The sequence below is a fragment of the Caretta caretta genome, chromosome 12 (genome assembly GCF_965140235.1).
Source record: "Caretta caretta isolate rCarCar2 chromosome 12, rCarCar1.hap1, whole genome shotgun sequence".
NCBI classification, from domain to species: domain Eukaryota; kingdom Metazoa; phylum Chordata; order Testudines; family Cheloniidae; genus Caretta; species Caretta caretta.
The window spans coordinates 6910621-6934082 of NC_134217.1; the positions used below are offsets into that span (position 1 = coordinate 6910621).

General features: G+C 47.3%; 1 protein-coding gene across 1 annotated transcript in view; it reads left to right on the top strand.

The window, feature by feature from the left end:
• Positions 1-9423: 9423 nt before the first annotated feature.
• LOC125620815 (cyclic nucleotide-gated channel beta-1-like) overlaps positions 9424-23462 on the top strand; it is a 33844-nt gene continuing 19805 nt past the window's right edge. The window contains exons 1-7 of the mRNA XM_075118228.1: positions 9424-9536; positions 17876-18018; positions 18732-18789; positions 19683-19752; positions 20526-20655; positions 20782-20821; positions 22804-22891. Coding sequence (XP_074974329.1) covers positions 17884-18018; positions 18732-18789; positions 19683-19752; positions 20526-20655; positions 20782-20821; positions 22804-22891 — 521 coding nt within the window. The 5' untranslated portion in view covers positions 9424-9536; positions 17876-17883. The remainder of the gene's footprint in view (positions 9537-17875; positions 18019-18731; positions 18790-19682; positions 19753-20525; positions 20656-20781; positions 20822-22803; positions 22892-23462) is intronic.

The window sequence follows — 23462 nt, forward strand, 5'->3', positions numbered from 1 at the left end:
TAAAAGGGAATGATGCTCCTTAGAAGACAGAGGACACCGCACCTGATGTGTCACTCCGGGGACAGGAAAATACTCGGGCTGTCAATTAATTGCAGTTAACTCACGCGAGTCACTCCAAAAAATTAATTGTGATTAATCGCACTGTTAAACAATCGAATACCAATTGAAATTTATTAAATAGTTTTGGCTGTTTTTCTACATTTTCAACTATATTGATTTCTGTTACAACACAGAATACAAAGTGCACAGAGCTCACTTTATATTATCAATTTTTATTACAAATATTTGCACTGTAAAAATAATAAACAAAAGAAACAGTATTTTTCAATACACCTCATACAAGTACTGTATGCAATCTCTTTATCCTGAAAGTGTAATTTACAAATGCAGGGGTTTTTTTGTTACATAACTGCTCTCAAAAACAAAACAATGTAAAACTTTACAGCCTACAAGTCCACTCAGTCCTACATCTTGTTCAGCCAATTGCTCAGACAAACAAGTTTGTTTACATTTACAAGAGATAATGCTGCCCTCTTCTTATTTACAGTGTCACCTGAAAGTGAGAATAGGCCTTTGCCTGGCACTTTTGTAGCCGGCATTGCTAGGTATTTATGTGCTAGATATGCTACATTTGTATGCCCTTCATGCTTCAGCCACCATTCCAGAGGACATGCTTGCATGCTGATGATGCTCATTAAAAAATAATGCATTAATTAAATTTGTGACTGAACTCCTTGGGGGAGAATTGTATGTCTCCTGCTCTGTTTTATCCGCATTCTGCATATATTTCATGTTATAGCAGTCTCAGATGATGGCCCAGCACACGTTTGTTTTAAGAACACTTTCAGTGCAGATCTGACAAAACGCAAAGAAGGTACCAATTTGAAATTTCTAAAAATAGCTACAGCACTCAACCCAAGGTTTATGAATCTGAAGTGCCTTCCAAAATCTGAGAGGGATGAGGCGTGGAGCATGCTTTCAGAAGTCTTAAAAGAGCAACACTCAGATGCGGAAACTATAGAACCCAAACTACCAAGAAAGAAAATCAACCTTCTGCTGGTGGCATCTGACTCAGATGATAAAAATGAACATGCATCGGTCTGCTCTGCTTTGGATCGTTATCGAGCAGAACCCGTCATCGGCATGGATGCACGTCCTCTGCAATGGTGGTTGAGGCATGAGAAGGGACATATGAATCTTTAGCCCATCTGGCACGTAATATCTTGCGATGTTGGCTACAACAGTGCCATGCAAACGCCTGTTCTCACTTTCAGATGACATTGTAAACAAGAAGCAGGCAGTATTATCTCCTGTAAATTGTACACAAATTTGGTGGTCTGAGCTATTGGCTGAAGTAGGACTGAGTGGACTTGTAGGCTCTAAAGTTTTACATTGTTTTATTTTTCAATGCAGTAATTTTTTGTACATCATTCTACATTTGTAAGTTCAACTTTCATGATAAAGAGATTGCACTACAGTACTTGTATGAGGTGAATTGAAAAATACCATTTCTTTTGGTTTTTACAGTGCAAATATTTGTAATAAAAATAAATATAAAGTGAGCACTTTGTATTCTGTGTTGTAATTGAAATCGATATATTTGAAAATGTAGAAAACACCCAAAATATTTAAATAAATGGTATTCCATGATTGTTTAACAACGCGATTAATCACACAATTAATCGAGATTAATTTTTTTAATCACTTGACAACCCTAGAAAGTATGTCAGTGTGCCAGATCCCGAAATGATGTAAGTTGGTGCCACCCCACTGAATTGAAGGATCTGACACCCCTACCTTCTATGATGAGACAACTGGCTCTGTGGATGAGGGGAAAGCAGTGGACGTGTTGTTCCTTGACTTTAGCAAAGCTTTTGACATGGTCTCCCACAGTATTCTTGCCAGCAAGTTAAAGTAGTATGGGCTGGATGAATGGACTATAAGGTGGATAGAAAGTTGGCTAGATTGCTGGGCTCAACGGGTAGTGATCAATGGCTCCATGTCTAGTTGGCAGCCGGTATCAAGTGGAGTGCCCCAAGGTTCGGTCCTGGGGCTGGTTTTGTTCAATATCTTCCTAAATGATCTGGAGGATGGTGTGGATTGCACCCTCAGCAAGTTTGCAGATGATACTAAACTGGGAGGAGAGGTAGATACGCTGGAGGGTAGAGATAGGATACAGAGGGCCCTAGAGAAATTAGAGGATTGGACCAAAAGAAATCTGATGAGGTTCAACATGGACAAGTGCAGAGTCCTGCACTTAGGACGGAAGAATCCCATGCACCGCTACAGACTAGGGACCGAATGGCTAGGCAGCAGTTCTGCAGAAAAGGACCTAGGGGTGACAGTGGACGAGAAGCTGGATATGAGTCAACAGTGTGCCCTTGTTGCCAAGAAGGCCAATGGCATTTTGGGATGTATAAGTAGGGGCATTGCCAGCAGATCGAGGGACGTGATCGTTCCCTTCTATTGGACATTGGTGAGGCTTCATCTGCAGTACTGTGTCCAGTTTTGGGCCCCACACTGCAAGAAGGATGTGGAAAAATTGGAAAGCGTCCAGCGGAGGGCAACAAAAATGATTAGGGGACTGGAACACATGGCTTATGAGGAGAGGCTGAGGGAACTGGGGATGTTTAGTCTGCGGAAGAGAAGAATGAGGGGGGATTTGATAGCTGCTTTCAACTACCTGAAAGGGGGTTCCAAAGAGGATGGATCTAGACTGTTCTCAATGGTAGCAGATGACAGAACAAGGAGTAATGGTCTCAAGTTGCAGTGGGGGAGGTTTAGGTTGGATATTAGGAAAAACTTTTTCACTAGGTGGGTGGTGAAACACTGGAATGCGTTACCTAGGGAGGTGGTGGAATCTCCTTCCTTAGAAGTTTTTAAGGTCAGGCTTGACAAAGCCCTGGCTGGGATGATTTGGTTGGGGATTGGTCCTGCTTTGAGCAGGGGGTGGGACTAGATGACCTCCTGAGGTCCCTTCCAACCCTGAGATTCTAGGATTCTATGAAGGTAAATGCTCACTTTTAGGAGTAGCTAATTTTGAAAGGGGCCTCTGTGCGCTCAGCTAGGTGGGTGTCTAAAGGGCGTCCGTTGTGCTCAGAACAGCCAGGCCCGCAGTGCGAACAGCACCCAGCCACGCAGCAGAAGGCCGTGGCCAGCACTTTCGAACTCTGCAGCCTGAAGTTAGCCCCTCACATCCAAACTCAGGCACCCGAAGCTGATCAGCTTTGTGCAGCTCCATGTGAGGCATTTCCCCTGATGAAAATCGGTCACTAACTCCGTCCCCTCAAGGGGTGGGTGCAGGTGGGAGGGGAGTGTGTGTGGGGAGAACCAGGGATAAACAAGGAATCTGTAGGCGTCTGGGGAAGGGGGCAGATTTTGGGAAGGGACACCCTGGAGCCTAGGGAGCAGCTGTACACAGGATACAATAGGGAAGCTCTCCCCCAACTTTCTCACCTACCCCAGCCACCCCTCTGCTCTAGGATCCTTCATCTGAACAATGCCCCGATGGTCCCGACCCTTGTGGCATTGCATTCCAACCTCTGCCCACCCTGTTCCCAGTGGGCACCGAGGGGGCTCTGGTGCCTCCTTCTCACTCCATGCTGGCTGCTAGCTGGCAAGGGGAGCAGAGAGAGGGGAAGAGCTGGGTCAGCCTGGTTGCCTTCTGCCCTAGTGCCAGAGAAGAAAATGGCAGATGATATTCAATGCTGATAAATGCAAAGTAGCACACATTGCAAAACATAAACCCAACTCTACATACAAAATGATCTGTTACCACTCAAGAAAGAGATCTTGGAGTCATCGTGGATAGTTCTCTGAAAACATCCACTCACTGTGCAGTGGCAGTCAAAAAACTAACAGAATCAGGAACCATTAGGAAAGGGATAGATGATAAGACTAAAAATATCGTAATGCCGCTATATAAATCCATGGTACGCCCACACCTTGAATACTGGGTGCAAGTTTGGTCGCCCCGTCTCAAAAAAGATAGATTAGAATTGGGAAAGGTCCAGGGAAGGGCGACCAAAATGACTAAGGGGATGGAGCAGCTTCTAGATGAGGAGAGATTAATAAGACTTGGATTGTTCAGTCTGGAAATTAGATGACGAAGGGGGGAGATGACAGAGGTCTATAAAATCATGACTGGGGTGGAGACAGTGAACAGGGACGTGTTATTTACCTCTTTGCATAACACAAGAAGCAGGGGTCATGCAATGAAATTAGCAGGCAACAGGTTTAAAACAGACAAACAAACAAAAAAGGACTTCTAAACACAGTGCAACCTATGGAACTCATTGCCAGGGGATGTTCTGAAGGCCAAAAGTATAACTGGGTTCAAAAAAGAGTTAGCTACGTTCATGGAGGACGGGTCCAGCAATGGCTACTAGCCAAGATGGTCAGGGATGCAAACCCATGATCTGGGTGTCCCTAAACATCTGACTGCTAGAAGCTGGAACTGACAACAGGGGATGGACCACTCAATACTTTCCCTCTTCTGTTCATTCCCTCTGAAGCACCTGGCCACTGTCAGAGACACGATGCTGGGCTAGATGGACCATTGCTCTGACCCAGCATAGCCAATCTTATGTTCATGGCAGCCTCTGATGAGAAGGGAGTGTAATTGCAGCTTTGTTGGGTGCTTGAGGTTCCAGCAGTGTGGTGGGACATGTTTGTAGGTGTTGGAGAAGGGTGTGTCAAAGACACATTGGCAGGTCCAGCCTCCTAAGGAAAAGTGACCTGAGGCTACACTTGCATGTTATACCGCAATAAAGCCGCCCAGAGCGGTCTACCTTACTCCCCGTCCACACTGGCAAGGCACGTAGAGCGCTCGGACTCCCTGGCTGGAGAGCTCCTGGTACTCCACCTCCCCAAGGGGATTAACAGCTGTGGTGCATTGGCGGAGACGCTCCAGCGTAAACAGGGAGTAACGTTATTACGCACGGATTGGCCTCCGGAAACTCCCCATAAGCCTTTCAGCTGAAGCGTCCTCTCTTGTTTGGTTGTGAACTCCAGATGCTGCAGTGCTGTTTCAAAGCTCTGTTTCGGGGGGCTGCTTATCAAAAAAACAAACACAGCTTGTCAAGGTTCCTTCCCCACTCTGACCTCTAGGGTACAGATGTGGGGACCTGCATGAAAAACCCCCTAAACTTATTTTTACCAGCTTAGGTTAAAACTTCCCCAAGGTACAAACTATTTCACCTTTTGCCCTTGGACTTTATTCCTGCTACCACCAAGCGTCTAACAAAAATATAACAGGGAAAGAGCCCGCTTGAAAACGTCTTTCCCCCCAAAATCCTCCCAAACCCTACGCCCCCTTTCCTGGGGAAGGCTTGATAAAAATCCTCACCAATTTGCATAGGTGAATACAGACCCAAACCCTTGGATCTTAAGAACAATGAAAAAGCAATCAGGTTCTTAAAAGAAGAATTTTAACTGAAGAAAAAGTAAAAGAATCACCTCTGTAAAATCAGGAGGGTGAATATCTTACAGGGTAATCAGATTCAAAACATAGAGAATCCCTCTTGGCAAAACCTTAAGTTACAAAAAGACACAAAAACAGGAATATACATTCCCTCCTGCACAGCTTATTTTACCAGCCATTAAACAAAAGAAAATCTAATGCATTTTCTAGCTAGATTAATTACTAACTTAACAGGAGTTGGAAGGCTTGCATTTCTGATCTGTTCCCGGCAAAAGCATCACACAGACAGACAGAACCCTTTGTTTCTCCCCCCCCTCCAGCTTTGAAAGTACCTTGTCTCCTCATTAGTCACTGTGGTCAGGTACCAGCGAGGTTATCCTAGCTTCTTAACCCTTTACAGGTGAAAGGGCTTTTCCTCTGGCCAGGAGGGATTTTAAAGGTGTTTACCCTTCCCTTTATATTTACGACACAGCTACTGTTGGCTTTGAATGAGTGAGAGGCAGGCGGGGGGCTTCGTTGGAGTGCCGACAGCTAATGTTTGCTTGAAGAGAGAGGCGGTGCGGGGAGGAGCAGGGTTGGGGTCCATTTCGGCGAGCGGCTGCTTATCTCGTCTATGAGGAAAAAAAGAAACACCTGCCATTTGCTTTCAGTGAGTGAGAGAGAGACGGGAAGGGGGGGGGGGGTCCTGTATTTACAAGACAGCGGGCTGACACACTCTCAGCCCCCCAAAACCCACCTCTCTCCCCCCACGCTCCCTGTCACACTCCACCCCACCCCCCATATGAAAAGCACGCTGCAGCCACTTGAATGCTGGGATAGCTGCCCACAATGCACCGCTCCCAATGCTGCTGCCAATGTGGCCACCACAGTGCGCTGGCAGCTGGCAGCGTGGACAGACTGCAGCGCTTTCCCTACTCAGCTGTACGAAGGCGGGTTTAACTCACAGCGCTGTACATCTGTCAGGATAGTCAAGGCCTGACTCTCAGAGGTGCAGACTTAGGCCTGGTTGCCACTTAAAATGCAGGTTGACATAACTACGGTGGGAAGGGGTCTGAAGAATCCACGCCCTGAATGCCATACCTATGTCGACCTCGCCCCTGGTGTGGGCGTAGCTGCGTCAATGGAATAATGCTTCTGTCAACCTAGCTATGACCGCTCCGGAGGGTGGTGTTCCTACAGCAAAGGAAAAGCCCCTCCCATCGCTGTGGGCCGTGCTTACGCTCTGGGGCTATGCCAGCGTAGTTATGACGCCATAGCTTAGCTGCAGTGGTCCCTGGAGTACAGACATGGCCTTAGGCTCACTCGCTTAGTTGAAGCTAGACAAATTCAGAGGGGAAATAAGGTGTATGGTTTTACAGTGCGGGTAGTGAACTATCAGGACAGCTTACCAAAGGTTGTGGTGGATTCTCCATAACTGATACGTTTCAAATCAAGATGAGATGTTTTTCTAAAAAAAAAATTGCTCCTGATCACAGAGGAATGATTTTGGGGAAGTTCTCTGGCCTGTGTTATTTAGAAGGCCACACTCAGGGGTTCTCAGACTAGGGGCTGCGACCTCCAGGTTATTACGGAGGGGGTCACAAGCTGTCAGCCCCCATGCATACCAGGGCTCTGGCTATCAGCCAGGCCTGGGGCTGACAGCCCGAGCCAGAGCTGGGCGGCTGGAGAGCAGCGACTGATGGCCAGGTGCCCAGCTCTGAAGGCAGCGCGGCCCCTAGCAGCAGCACAGAAGTAAGGGTGGCATGATATGGGGGGATCATCACTTTTTTGGGGGGGGGGAGCAATGCATGCTGGGGATTATATTATGTACCACTCTATTCCACTTGCCTTTCCTGCACCTCAGCTCTGGAAGCACAGATCAGGGTTCTGTCTTTTTGGAAAGCATTTAACAGAGTTAAGCCTCAGAGCTCTTGTATGCAAGGCCCTGAATGTGGGAGTTAATTACAGCCCCCAGTTCAAACAGAATACCCCACAATTCTTAGTACACAAACATTTAACACATGGAAAAATATTGCAAAGAGCATTTGGAATGCTTATGAAAAGCTCTTAAACAAAAGCTATTAGATAGTAAATCTGCTGGCGTGCCTTATGTGAAATCTTACCACTCTGCTGCCGGGTATATTTCAGTGTCAGATTTTAACATGCCATTTACTTTCAGTACTTTAGCACCCACGTATGAACACATTCCCCTCTCATCTTTCAGTGATGACTTCTCCGTCTCTATACTGTGGCCACAATATGTAGTGTATGCCCCCGGGGTTCTTCTGAGTTTGAGAAGATGCAGTATCGCTGTTCCTGTCCAGACACTCCCAAATCTTGTCAGCAGTCTGAGGCATTTTGCAGCTAGCAGCATTCCAGGCACTGGGTTAATAGGTCATTGGTCTCCTCCGCTCCTGGTGAGCTAGGAAACCTGTAGCCTCTATCCAAAGTGGTACAGGATTGGGATTCAGCTCTCACAGCAGAAATAGCTCTTGGTCCTGTATTGATCAGCCACTGAATCCACAGGACTGTCTTTATTGCCTGTACTTATAACTTTTCCCCCACTGAGCGGCTCAGCTGTCAGATTGTTAATATGTGTATGGCCTGCAAGCCTGCTTGCCCTTAATGGAAACTTCCTATACAGCTTCAGAAACAGCTACCAAGGATACCTACTAACTCCCAGACCCTTCTTGTGGGTGATTCTAGGCCTTTCTAGCTCAGCTGCTGAGCAGAGGATTCAAACAAAAGTCCATGTCTCCTCCCCACCTGTTTCTCTGCCTTTCTTTAGACTTTAATGTCAAATATTGCAGCACAAGGCACAGGGGTTACAGCTGCACTCTTGGAAAGTGGCCTGGATTCTATTGCATCATGGGAAAATTTAATCCAAGGTAGGCTGAGCATCCCACTTCCACTGCCTGTTGCATTTACAGCTCCCACAATCCACCTGCCTTTCACTCTGCCAGTCAGTGCTGATACAGGCTTACCCGGAATGCACCCACTCACTTCCCGCTGACAGCAAGAGGAGTGCAGAAAGTGGGCTGTGCTTGGCATGGATTGTCTGTCTGGGCAATCCAGCCATGGACGGGAGGATTCTGCGCCCTCACTCAGTGCCCCCTCCTCTCCAGAAGAAGCACGTAAAAACAGCGAGGGGAGGGATTAGGGACACCTGGAAATCCTGTTAGCCTCACAGGGTCAGCAGTAAATGGATCAGCCTGCAGTTGGCATCCTCAGCAAAGGCAGGATTAGCTCAATGACATCCTCTGCTGACCATCAGACTTGCTCCCCCCGCCCCCCATGTGACAGTGGGGATGGAGCCTTGGGAGGAGGGGCAGCCCCCTGTGCTCTTAAATCTTGAGCTAGGGCAGAGCCTAGCATCATCCTACCCTTCGGCTTTTAGACAGATCTTCTTTCCTGTGCCCCATATATTTACAGTCCTCACACCTTCAGACTCCTGGTTGAAGAGACAGCCTTATAGTCCAGCACCTCCGTGCTGGGATGCAGTCTTGCATCAGTTTCAGGACATACCCCTGTACTACAGTATTATGATAAACCTGCAGTCGCTATCATTTGGGACAGCTCCGTAGTTTTCTGTACCTGAGTTTTGGGGCAGCCCTAGATCCCTGAATTTTGGAGTCTATTCGGTGCTTTATCGTGTTAATGTCTCCAGCTGCGGCAAGTACTAAGAGGAATCTGCAGATTCCCAAGTGCCCAGAGACTGCCATGCCAAGAAGCAGAGATCCATGTCTTGCGGAAAGTGGTGTGAACAGAGATCACACTGTACTCTTGGTCAGCTATGTGGGGCATCATTACACACCCTCTGTGGTCCGGAATAGTCACGCACTTTGGTGTGTCTGAGTTATGGGACAGTCTTGTGCCTCTGGATTGTAATACAACTCTACCCCATTAATCCCCGTTTTCATACGGTGTGCTTTGCTAATCCCCTGCCAGGATTACAGTGACTCAGAGTAACAGTAACAGGCTCTCTCACTAGCTGCTACAATAGATTACAAGGTAAACAGAGAAGGAAACAAACTCCTTTCCTTAGATTCATTTCCTCTCAAGCATTTTTGGGGAGAGAATTCCTATGACCCAGGGGAAATCAGGACCTCTGCATTCCTCCAGACTACACCTTGTGGTAAGTCCTGTTACCAGGAGGCTGGAGTGAGCATGGAAGAAGATGAAATGGACAGAGAGGCTGATGTGTAGTAGAAGTGACAGGACAACAGCTCTGGGGGTTTGTAGCCTGTGGAGCTGGCTGTAAGGCCAAAGTCACAGGCTGAATCCAACCCTCTGGCTTTGGTTTTGATGTTGAAATTCTGTCTTCGAGGTTGTGGGTGAAGGGAAAGCAGGAGGGGGATTGCTGGGGATTTATTTGCGTGGAGAGGGACCAGGCAGTAGGGGTGACGGCCTGTCTGTTTAAATTTCAAAATGTGACCAGCTGAGTGTTTTGGACAGTAGCCCAGGTGAGCAGCCCCATATTGGGAATGATTTAGAGATCCTTTGCGCCTAAATCCTCAGCTGCTGGGATCCTGGTTGGCACTTCGCCGTTGGGTATCAGGAAGAACCAGAGGGGTGAAAGGCAGAAGCTACCTACTGGGCCACTAGGAGAACCCACAAAGGGTGTCAGGGAACAGGGATATGGAGATGGGGTCCGAGAAGGATGGGGTAGCTGAAACTTCTGTGGCCTCCCAAACTCTCAGAGATTGCATGCCAGCCCGCTCCCTGTTCAATTTAGCTAATGGAGGGGAGGAAGTAGATGGACCCAAACCAACATCTTGAATCCAAACACCCCCAAACTTTGGGAAAGTGTGGATTCTAATTTGAATTTTGCAGCCCTGGCCCTGTCTCTGCTAAGAAAGGAATTGGGTTCTTTCACTAGACACCGTGAGGAGTATCATAAAAAGGTGTGTAAGGGTGGAGAGTTCAGATCACTAATGAGAGAGAGGAGCGAGCAGTGACTGAAGGCAGAATAACGGCAGGGATGTAGAGGAGGAAGGAGAGCTCTGATCTGCAGCTAAAGATGTGAGGAAGATGATAGACTGTGCATCATGGCAGTTTTGTACAGGTCCTGGAGGTGTTTGATCTGTAATGAGGCCAAGGTGCAAGGGACAATGGAAGGATACAGGGAGTGGGTGTGGGATAGTGGGGCAGACGTGTAATTAGGTGACTATGAGAACATCCGATGAAGTGAGCTGTAGCCCACGAAAGCTCATGCTCAAATAAATTGGTTAGTCTCTAAGGTGCCACAAGTCCTCCTTTTCTTTCTGCGAATACAGACTAACACGGCTGCTACTCTGGAACCTAACAGCAGGTAGGAGATGCACGTAGCAGAGAGTGAAGCTTGGTCACTTGTGCTTAACCAGTAACTAACTGAGTGACACAAATTCAGTTCCACTCTAGGGAACTTTAAAATTGCTCTCGGATTATTTCAAGTTGCTAATAATTTCTGTGCTTCCTGCCTGTTCCAGGGCCCTGTTGTATTCAAAGGAAGGAAGGCAATAGGTTAGAAACCAGAGAGAGGGCTAGCAGGTGGCTGGAGTCTGAGCAGGTACGGTGAAAGAGAGGTGCTCATTTGTTGCTGCGATTCTTGTGGAACTCTCCCAATATCCCTCCACTGGCATTCTCAGCTCAATCAATAGGACCATGTGCGGGAGAGGCTAGCAGACACCATGTGTCTTATGTTTAACAATGCATGTGTATGCAACTGAGTGTGCAAAAATGCGTGCATGATTGTGCACCTCATTTGCCCATGCAATTCGCACAATTGCCATGCCAATGGTTACTTGCACGGGCAAATCATCGGCCTTTTGTGATTCCTATTTCTCCTGAAAATCAACTTCTTATGAGACGCCCGAATGTTTAACCCACCGCTGCATTGTACCTTTGCCTTCTCAACGCTGCATCCCCATGTTCTAGATAGCAGGGAGTGCTTCTGTATATCCAGACAGCACGTAGCACGCTCTGGGGCTTGGCATCAGTGATAATAATTAATAATAAAAATATATATATGATAAATTGCAAAACAATGATAATTTATCTGCAGTTTATCCTGCACATTTGACCATCTAACCAGCACTCTGCCCACCAATCTGTCTCTGATGGGTCTAACTCTGACATTCCAAAGAGCAGCTTCAAGGAGCTGCCATATTTTGTTAAAGCGACTTGACAGGGAAATGTTTCCATCTTTCTTCCTGTTGTGCAAATCCTGCCCTACACACAGATCTTCCACCCCCTGAAAAATCAACTGCTCGGCGCAATATTCATTCCTGCACCAGGGATGAAGCAGTTACGTTCTACCATCTCATGACCTTGATGGGAAGAGAGATTTCAAGCTTCCTGTGGAAACCAGCGTTCACTTCTAGCCCTGGAATATTTTATCCACACTCATTTTGGAGGGAGTTGCATAACTTTCTCTTGACTTTGCCACTTGTGAGGGATGTGATGACCCTAAACTCCTGGTGCTAAAACCACTAGGTCACACAACCCTGTTGTGTGTTCTCTCTACTATCCTGCTCACCCAACGGTTTCTCCAGAAGAAACCATCCCATGAAGTGATTGCTGTTCTCTGGGTCTGTCTTTGTCTAAACTCTTTTAGATTCAAAGCTCTTTGGGCAGAGACATGTTCTGTATTTTGTGCAGCACTGAACACATGGCTACCACGTAACCAATAATAGCAAAGTATCATTTATAATGAAAAAATGCCCAATCTGTGCATGCACTTTTGGTGGGAGGCAAGAGTCGCACGCACAAATTCGGTGTGCAATTGAATGTGCTTTTTTGCACCCCACATGCGTTTATACCTGTGGCAATCAGGTCAGTGCTCATCAGGTGCCTCAATATGGCTTTCTGTTGAGTAGGGATCCAAAGATTTCTGAGCACACAAAAGCTGTTGTTCTAAGTGAAGGGGTAGGGTGAGCTTCCAACCCCTGAGTTGTTTCCAGGGAGCAGGATGAGTTTACAACATGTTGCAGACAGAGGGCTTTGGCTGTGCATGGGATAAACTGTCTCTTGCTTCCTGCTGGGTATGTGTGGATTAAGGAGCTCCAAATAGCCCAGGAAGTACTTGCTATCTCTTACCTTCATGGATGCCACCTGCGGCCTAACAAGAAGTAGATGCTTTGAAGAGTGAGTGTCATGGTTTCCTGAGATGCCCGTAAATCAACGCAGACGACCTGAACTAATTCTTTTGCAAACAGGTAAAATGCGACAGAGAGAGCTGCCATTTGGAGCAGGAATTTGCTCCCAGATTCCGCCTTTTTGTGATGTTCCAGAACTGCAGGACACAGGAATTGACTTGCAGGCATTTGGGAATATGGAATAGCTGCATGGGCACAGGGATTGGGGAGGAGGGGATGTATGAGCGAGCAAAAGGTACAGCTGCACGGTAGTTGGGTATACATGAATCAGTGCAGGGTACATGTGTGTGGAAGTAGGACTCAGCTGTCTGAGCACAGGTATCTGGGTGCCGAGCATGTGTGTATGGGCAAAGAACACAGCTGCAAAGGGACCCATTTATTTGAGACGATCACATCTGTCTGCAGTCAGGCCACAGCTGTAGCAAAGCAGCAAAGCAGTTCCTCGGGTTCTGACTGTTTGCATCAATTCAAATTTACGGCTCCAGGAGCATATTCATGCCACAAGGATCTAGTCACTTTTCCATTAGCGTTTCCATTAGAAGACATGCTATTGTATTTTTAAACCGACATTTCATGTCTTACGTCCTGGTTTACTTTGTGCGCTGCTGAAACTTGGCTTACACTTTATCAGCCCAAACCTAAAATATTTCTTTGAAAGCTATACAATAGTTACATTGTTTTTTAAGTTTTGGAGCAGCCAGAGAAACTCAAATCCATGCATTGCTTAAGTTTTAGAACCAGTTTGTCCTGTAGACGGATTTAGGTCCACAGTGCTGTCTAGTGGTTAGAGCAGGGGCTGGGCATTAAGACTTCCAGTTTCTGTTTCCAGTGGGTGACCGTGGGCCAGTTCTCCCCTCTGTAAAATAGAAACAATGCTACTAACCTACTGCACCAGGTGAGGAGAGTTGTAATTGATTTTTGTAAAGTGCTTTGACTTTACAAAAGTCAACTTTTCGCAAGTTTTGTAAAGTGCTTTGACTTTACAAAAGTCAACTTTTCGCAAGTTGCAGTGGGGGAGGTTTAGATTGGATATTAGGAAAAACTTTTTCACTAAGAGGGTGGTGAAACACTGGAATGCGTTACCTAGGGAGGTGGTAGAATCTCCTTCCTTAGAGGTTTTTAAGGTCAGGCTTGACAAAGCCCTGGCTGGGATGATTTAACTGGGAATTGGTCCTGCTTCGAGCAGGGGGTTGGGCTAGATGACCTTCTGGGGTCCCTTCCAACCCTGATATTCTATGATTCTATGATTCTATGACAACCTCGCATAACAGTGGCGTTAGTGCAGAATATTCCTATTTCTCTTTCAACTCTGTAGTTGATCGGGCAGTGTCTTGGAGTTGCAGTTCATTTGCTTCCTCTTTTAGGCTCTGATTCAGCCTTAGTGGCTGATCTTACTGTGATGGGTTGGACCCCCTCTCCTGGGGTCCCACTGAGCCTGCCTGTCCCACCAGCCTGGGTTCCCCTTACGCTGTGCTGCTGTGGCAGGCTCTCAAGGCCCCTTCCAGCACACACACAGGTAGGGACACCCCCATCTGTAGAATCACACTGAGTGTGCAATCAGCTCTGTTGGGGAGGACTCAGCTCAGGGAATTGCCCAGCACTTTGGTGCACACACCCTCCGGAGCGTAAACCCAAAATTATATTGTCTTGGGCTGTATAGAGATTTATATACTGTAAGCTCATGAAATTCGCTCCCTCCTCAGTGTGGAGGAAGATATGCCCAACCCCCAACCCCCCCAGTTATGAATTGCACAAACTGGGTTTTGGAATAAACAAAAAACAGGTTTGTTAACTACAAACGGTACATTTTACGTGATTATAAGGAATAGCAAATAGAACAAAGCAGATTACTGAGCAAATAAAACAAAACACACAAACTAAGCTTCATACACTAAGGAATATTGGCTACAAATAATGATTTCTCGCCATAAATGTTGTTTCAAGCAGATTGCAGTTTCTTGAAGGTAAACTGCACTTTTTGCAGCTTAAATCTCCAGGGATTCCTTCTACAGGCTGACCTTTCTCGCCTGGGCTCAGCCTCTGCTTCCCCCCAGCTTAGTTCCTTTGTTTCTTCAGATGTTTTCAGCAGTCTTCCTTCTTGGGCGGGGAGTCAGTGGAGAAGAGCCCAGATTAACTCACTCCCCAGCCTTAAATAGGATTTACAGATGGCGGGAATCTTTTGTTTCCTTCCAGTGGAAAAAATACCAGATCAAGATGGAATCCCATACCAGGTGACATGATCACATGGCCTTGCAGTGTCAAAGTAGCATCCCAGGAAGCTTGTCAGGAAGGAGGGAGATTAGTATCCTCAAAGTCCTATTGGTCTTCCTAATGGCCCGTTCCGGCTGTTTGCATACTGTCTGGTGGGCGTTCCTCAGGTGAAAACACAGTTGTAATTATTTCCTACTCAAGGAATGTAGTCAATAGTCAATAGAAATAGTCAATATTTCTAACTTCAGATACATAAATGATACATGCATACAAATAGGATAATCATATCCAGTAAATCATAACCTTTCCAATGATACCTCACATGACCCATCTTGCATAAAGCCTATTTTAGTTATGCCATATTCATGTCATACCAATATTCCTATGAAGAATGTAATGTCACACTTACATATATGAGATGCACGCTCTAACACAGTGCAGATTTGAGTGGCAGTTTTAAGGTGCAGTTATACTTCATCTCTCTGCCTCACTTTCCCCATCCATAAAATGGAGATTGTAGCAGTTACCTTCATCACAGGAGTTCTGTGAGGACTCATTGGTCAGGCCTTGTTTACACTAGAAAGTTTTTTGGTATAACTTTAGTTTTTCCTCCATAAATTGCCTTGCATCCATACACACAATTTCTTTTTTCAATGTACCTGGCGTATTATCCTGCTTTAATTAATCCTCATTAGAAGCAACCTAATTCTATTCTAGAATGAGTTATACCTGCATAACTCTTTTGTGTTAACTCTACCGCTTCAGACAGTCTATTAACTGAATCACAGCTGTGGTTCATCCAATCGGACTTCTATCCCTTCCTGTTCACTCCACGGGTCTTGCATGAGCGTGTGGTTATGCTCAGTACCAGTGTTGACACAAGAACAAATGGATATAAACTGGCCATCAGGAAGTTTAGACTTGAAATTAGAAAAAGGTTTCTAACCATCAGAGGAGTGAAGTTCTGAAACAGCCTTCCAAGGGAAGCAGTGGGGGCAAAAGACCTATCTGGCTTCAAGATTAAGCTCGGTAAGTTTATGGAGGAGATGGTATAATGGGATAACATGATTTTGGCAATTAATTGATCTTTAACTATTAAGGGTAAATAGGCCCAATGGCCTGTGTTGGGATGTTAGATGGGGTGGGCTCAGAGTTACTACAGAGAATTATTTCCTGGGTGTCTGGCTCGTGAATCTTGCCCACATACTCAGGGTTTAGCTGATTGCCATATTTGGGGTTGGGAAGGAATTTTTCTCCAGGGCAGATTGGAAGAGGCCCTGGGGGTTTTTCCCCTTCCTCTGCAGCATGGGGCACGGGTCATTTGCTGGAGGATTCTCTGCTCCTTGAAGTCTTTAAACCACGATTTGAGGACTTCAATAGCTCAGACATAGGTGAGAGGTTTTTCGCAGGAGTGGGTGGGTGAGATTCTGTGGCCTGCATTGTGCAGGAGGTCAGACTAGATGATCATAATGGTCCCTTCTGACCTTAGTATCTATGAATCTATGAGCTTCATCTATGTTAAAATGCCTGAAAGTCACAGGAATGGTTTGACAAACACAATAGGTAAGGGGGGCAGAGTTACAGAGGAGGCTGTGGTCAGAAGACTGGCTGTGTAAAAATGGCCCTTTTTTCCTTATCAGATCCGGATGGGGAGGGGATGATGCACAGAGGACATGTTTATACTGTGCAGTTTGGACACATATGGCGCTAGGAGATACAAATCTTGAAAGTCTTCTGCTTAAGATAAAGGAAGCAAAGTACAGACAACGATTCATGGGGACTCTGCGCAGCCATATAGACCCCCAAATCCTGAAGAGAAGGTGGGCGAGGGTCTTAGAACAAGGCAAGAATTGTGGGAAAACATGCTTAATAGCTATTGGGCTTCAGTCCATAAAAAAGCGAATAGTAACCAGGTATTTGGTGTAATAGTTAATGTGGAAGTAAGACAAGGCCGGATCTGGGACGAGAACTGGTTAATCATCACTGGACTGTTTTCAGATAAGCAGGACGCAGCTGTAGAGTGCTAAAGGGAGTAGCTAAAGGGAAGCATTGGACATGGTCATTTATATTACGTTCATACCAGAGCACTCAAACACCTCTTTTAAATTAAAAGATGACCTGCTCTTTCTCTTCCTTCCCTGCCAGCCAGAAGCAGGCTTAGAGGGGTTGGGTGTTTTTTATTAACGAATCTGTGAGACTGAGGGTATTACTGTGGGAAAGCCTGGATGAAGTTTTTGCATTTAGCTCTGAATGTGGTGAGGATAATTCTTGTCTTATATCCTCCGGCAGCATACGCCCCATTCTTGCTCTAGTTCCTGGGAAGGTTCTGTCTCTTTTGTTCATGAGATTACACCCCTTGCTAGACAGTTTCATTGTTCCAGTGAAATGCAGCTATCAGGGGAGGTCACAGTTGCAGAAGGATTGTGGATCTCACAGGTGACCAGGACCAATACCATGCAGGGCTCTGGAAATCAGGACAGCTGCCTTGAATTGGTTTCTGTGTTCAATGGGGAGCCGGTACAGAGGGTGGCATAAGAGGGTGTTGTATTTCCAGTGACCTGTGTTGCTACGCGGGTGGGTTGCTGTGTTCTGAACCAAGCTGGGGCTTCCTCGGGGCATGGGCTTCCTTCCTGGATAGAAGGAATTGCAATAGACTAGCTTAGATGAGGCCGGGGCTGCATTTGATAGGATGAGGTGCATTCACTTGGACACCACAGCTGGTAGTGAGCATTTCTTGCTGCTGTAGCTACTTGCGTGTCCAAGGACAGTGCAGGGCCTAGTGGGACCCCAAGGCTGTGAGCTGATTTCACAATCGGAGGGCAAATGCCTTTTCTGGAAGGGATTATTATGGAGGACGAGAGCTCATCAAGTCACTTCTCCCTTCCCACTAGCATCGCTTCAGTCTTCAGCTTCATTCAGCTGGTCTTCTCCAGGTGCAGGTTTTAGAGAGGCAGTCAGGCATCTTGGGGATGGAGCTGACATTAAGGAGATGCAGAGCTGGCTGTTATCTGCCTCCTGCTGACATTTCAACCCGTGCTGTGTCTCCCACTAGCTCTCCTGGCAGTTTCATGTCTTCACCAATGGGCCTTTCTAGAAAGAAGTAAAGATACAAATCTCTTCTCTGCAGGCGACAGGATGCTTGGCTGGATCGAGAGAGTGGTGCCTCACCCTCCTGGGGCCCCTCACCAGCCACCCCTAGTGGAGAACGGAGACAAAAATGCAGAACCCAGGGTGGTAACTGTCGCACCCAGGCCTGGAGGGGCAGAGCAGGTGAGCGGGGAGCAGCCAGGGGAGATGGGGGAGCTCAGGGGCTGGCCACTGCTAGGCTGGGTGTACAAGGGGCACGAAGAGTGCGATGTGCGTGCATCCCGCTACACATCCGCTCACTTGTTAGATAGAGGGCGGGTTACTTGTCAAACTACAACAATCCCAATCCGCAACCAAACTGACGCTGCCGATGAGATTCTTCCTGGAGACTGGCCGAGGCAGGGGAATGCGGGTGAGAAAAGAAGTCTCTTGGCCAACAGGGTGAGTGAGGCTTGCACAGCGCATGCCAGCTGCACAATACACAGTTCTAGCTCGAGCTTTCATTCTCTTGTTTTCATGAGCAGTTTCCCAGGCACTGTTTGAAACTGCTGCACCTTTGCCTTAGTTCATGAGAACCAGGCAGTGAAACTGACTAGAAACAAAGGTCCTGATTCTCCAGCTGGAACGGCATGGGCAGACGCTCGCGCCCACTAACTTACATGCCGAAGTGGTTCCAAATGCAGTATATGGATTCATCTGTAAACAAAGGTGAAATGGGGCCAGTCTATATTCATTGTCCAGACTGTGGGAACTGTAGAAAAGGAGCACAGAGGATGAAGTCGTTTAGATGTTAATTGAGGTTTGATAAGCTCAGGTCGATTTAGGAGTACAGGGATGGATGTTGTGATGTAACTTTTCACCTGAAATCTTTCCTTTAATGTTTTAATCCCTAAAAGCTGCCAAAAGGAAACTCCACATGTCCAGGAAAATCTTCCAACTGCGGTCAGATAGAGGGTGAGTTCCTGAAAACAACGTTCCTGCAAAATCTAAACTTCATAAATGAAAATAGCAAGAGCTTATGGTAGGTATCCAGAGCATGGCCACTCAGCCAGCTTGGGAAGGGCTCCAGGGTCAGCTACTGGCTACTCATCTTTCTCCCCTGCTGGAAGCCAGACATTCGGAGAGGGTTTTACCACGTAGCAGAGTCTACTAAGCAGCCATCATGGTCCCACGGCAGGACTCAGTGTTTGCTCCCTTTACGGCAGCTCACCTGAGACTTGCCCGGGAGGCACCAGCTCTAAAACAGAGCTTCCTCCATGTCATGCCACTATAGCTCTGCTGGGATTTCTCAGCCAGAAGTCACTCTTACACGTACATTGTTCACCACTGCCCAGATACACTCAGCCTTTCAGCCCACGCCTCTAGTCCAGACCACACCCTCCGGGCGGCGTCTCTGGTAGCCGGTCACCGCCTTGACCCGCAACTTTCACTCACGTATATGAATTCCGTAAAGGTTGAAGGGATTCTCCTGGCCCAGGGTGCCTCAGGTGCAGAGGTGTACGACAGCATGCTCGCTCCCCCTAAGCACTCACAGTGCTGTCGCAACATCGCCAGGCAGGGGCCTGGTCCTGTGGGAGCCTGGGCCGACGTCATCACAGATCTGCATGCGCAGAGCTTTGCCGGGGTGCATGAGACCGGGCTGCACGTCGCCACTGATGTTACCTGACAGAATCTGGCATCTCCGCACACCGCGAAAACCCAAAGAGATGGTGATTTGAAAGGGTATTTAAAAATGCATTTCTTGAAAGCAAACAGTCTGGCTTGTGCTGACAAGATATAGCTGTTTAGGCCACCAGTGGTCCTTCTACCAAGTGTTTTTTATTTATTTATTTTTTGCTTTCATTTAGGGGCAGGGAAGAAAGTGACATTCATCACAGCCCAGGAGCCAGGCCCGTCATCAGTGTCTTCAGCTGAAAGGTGTCTTCCTCTTTTTCTCTCACTTTCTCTTTCTCTCTCATACTCGTGGCAGTGAGGAGTTAGGGTTGGAAATACCAGCTGAGAGAGGACTTTTAACAAACATGAATTCTGACTTCAGATAAGAGGCAGGGCTTTAGATAGCTGCTAGACATCTGGCTCTGGGGGGCGGGGATCTGTGTGGAGAAGGAACCCTCTGCACCCTGATCTCCCCAATTACATACCAAAAGGAGCTTGGTTGCCTCCATGGCATCTCCCTGGTCTCACACAGTCCCCTCCATGGAGGTCCTCTTGTGGGCAAGGAGTGGAGAAAGGGCACGCTCAGGAGGAATGGGCAGGCCAGGGGGAGGGCCAATGGAGTATTATTATCTGTCCAGCTCTGTGGAACTTACTAAGGAAAGGTGACACAGCCTGAGGTGGCATTATCATTTGCCCAGAGTCCCCTCTGCACTGGGGACCTCTCTTTTAAGGCTAGGGTCTCTGGGCCTTGGGGGAGTCTCTGGTGGCATGGCTCCTTTGGGCTGGCTGGGAGTTGGAGAGGGACCGATGGGGACACATTGCAAGAGAAGAACTCTCAGTGACTGGCCCTGATCGCCTACAGCTTCCACAGGGTCCACAAGGTTTCTAGAGGATCCTGTGATCTGCTCCATGGAGGAGGGAGTGACTTCTTTGTTGGGTCACTGTGGGGGAATCTCCACAAGGGAAAGCGTATGAGATAAACTGTCTCCTGCGGTTTGATTAGCTTGGCAGACCCTAGCCTGTCCATTCTCTTGCAGTGCTGGAAGGGGTGTACTTTCATGGCTGTCTCAGGAGCTGGGAAAGGTAGTCCCTCAGCCAGCCCACAATCCAGGGATGCTGCAGACCGTTGGAAAGAGCTTCGAGAACAGTTTGGACTACCCTGATCAGGTACGTACCAGAACCAGATCAATGGGAACACTGAGTAACGGCATTTGAGTTTCATGCCATCGTTCCCCTATTGTGAGCAGTGTGTTAGCCAGCGGCTTTAATCATGTTTTTTTGTGTTCCCTTCAGACTGAAGTCCAGAGCATAAAGGAAGATGACGACCTACTAGGTAAAATTTTTAATAATGATATAATATCTTAGCTTTTATATAGCACTTTTCATCAGTAGAGCTCAAAGAACTGTACAAAGGAGTTCAAGAGCATTATCCGCGTTTTATACATGGGGAAACTGAGACACAGAGCGGGGAGGTGACTGGCCCAAGGTCACCCTTTGACCTAGTGGCAGAGCCAGGATAGAACTAACATCTCCTGAGTCTTAGTCCACGGCTTTATACACTTGGCCACTCTGTTTAAAGGTGGATGCAGCTGCAAAAACAGTGAAATATCCTCTTCTGTCATCATAGGCTCCCAATGAACTGCCGCAACTCACCCATCCTGCAGGTTGGCCATGCTCAGGAGGGAGCATGTCACCTGCTGCTCTTTAGGGGTTTGGATGGATTATACTGTATCCTCAGCGTGCTCCAGTATATCTATGATCTTTGTCTTGCTCACCCCATGTGTGACTCCTCTGGAACTGGGAACTCCAAGCAGCACCGAGAGATGATCCCAAGCTGTCAGGGTGCCTGTGTGTGTGTGTGAGAGAGAGAGACTGTAACGGACAGTGCTCAGCTCCCTGGAAATATGCCTGATCCTGAGCTCTACAGTAATGAGAGCTGCAGGGATGGTCATAAGCACCAGTAACTCACAGCCTGATCTCCTTCAGCAGCAAGCCTGGCTGGGAAAGTAAAACCGCTGCCCAGTCTCTCCCGATAAGCTATGGGACTGGGAGAGGATTCCCCATTCTTCTGGGAGGCCTCTCGGTGCTTGATGCCCCGTCTTGGTTCCTGTTCACACAGATTGTAAAACCAGTCTTGCGGCAACTGGGGAGCAGACCTGAAGTGACAATTTGGGGGCAGGGACTGTCTTTCTGTTCTGTTTGTACAGTGCCTCGCACCATGCGGTCCTGATCTCTGACAAGGACTCCTAGATGCTACAGTAATACAAATAATAAATACTAGGGGCTGGGAAGATTCAGGCTGTACAGTCCTTTAAAGTCTCCATTCTTCCCAGTCAGCTTGTATTGTTCATTAAATCAGCCCATTGGGAGTGATGCCAGGTCTGAGCTCTGAGCAATGCTGGGTTCATAGAATCATAGAATATCAGGGTTGGAAGGGACCTCAGGAGGTCATCTAGTCCAATCCCCTGCTCAAAGCAGGACCGATCCCCAATTAAATCATCCCAGCCAGGGCTTTGTCAAGCCTGACCTTAAAAACTTCTAAGGAAGGAGATTCCACCACCTCCCTAGGTAACGCATTCCAGTGTTTCACCACCCTCCTAGTGAAAAAGTTTTTCCTAATATCTAACCTAAACCTCCCCCACTGCAACTTGAGACCATTACTCCTTGTTCTGTCATCTGCTACCACTGAGAACAGTCTAGATCCATCCTCTTTGGAACCCCCTTTCAGGTAGTTGAAAGCAGCTATCAAATCCCCCCTCATTCTTATCTTCCGTAGACTAAACATCCCCAGTTCCCTCAGCCTCTCCTCATAAGCCATGTGTTCCAGTCCCCTAATCATTTTTGTTTGCCCTCCACTGGACTCTTTCCAATTTTTCCACATCCTTCTTGTAGTGTGGGGCCCAAAACTGGACACAGTACTCCAGATGAGGCCTCACCAGTGTCGAATAGAGGGGAACGATCACGTCCCTCGATCTGCTGGCAATGCCCCTCCTTATACATCCCAAAATGCCTTTGGCCTTCTTGGCAACAAGGGCACACTGTTGACTCATATCCAGCTTCTCATCCACTGTAACCCCTAGGTCCTTTTCTGCAGAGTTTTGGGTCAGAAGGGTCTGATCTCTTGTACATCACAGGTCCCCAACACCACCTGCAGAGAAAACCCAATGATTGATGGGGTGGTTGTGGGTTAATCAGCTGTGACTAAAACCTACCAGGGTCCTTTGCAATCTTGTCTTTTGCATCGTCCGCATTGTTTGTTTCAGCAGAGCTGGTTAACTGTCCTGATGCTGTCTTTTTATTACTTTCCCCCTCAAGAGATAACAACCCTCGCTCCAGATGAGGATGAGCTTCAGGATCATAGCGAGTTGCATTCCAGCTCAGATAATAATGCCTCAGAAAAAGGGTAAGTTCCCTTAAGCCTCCCGAAAGCTGTGTAGCATGGTAGCACCTGTCCATTTAGTCACTTTCCTCTTTTATTTCAAGCACACGAGGTTATCCATTGGAACTCTAATCTGATAGCCACCCCAAGCGGGTTTGCCACCTTCCCTCTTGACTCGCAGCCAGATTGGGTTTAAAATGCTCATGACTGCCATGCTGCTGGGGAGATTGGGATAGCGCGTTGCTCTGAAGGTTAATGGAGACGGTGTGTGGAAAAAAATCTACCCTTTTTATTCATTGAACTGAAAACTGCCCGTGTCTTTACCTCTTGCTCTAAGGGAAGGTGGGCCTTCCATATTGGCTTGAGTGCCCAGGATTGAACGAATGCAGAGACTGGATTTCTCTTCATATTCCATAACAGGGGAATCTCTGTAGGGCAATGCTGGGATCATGGTTGCCACAGGGAGTCTGTCTCCAGAGTAGTGATGCAGATTTGTTTAAAAATCCATTTGTCCTTAAAATCTTGTCGTGGTGTCTTGCCTCTGGCACCTGTGACTCGCCGTGGCCTTCTGGTCTGATATACTTCATCGCGGACA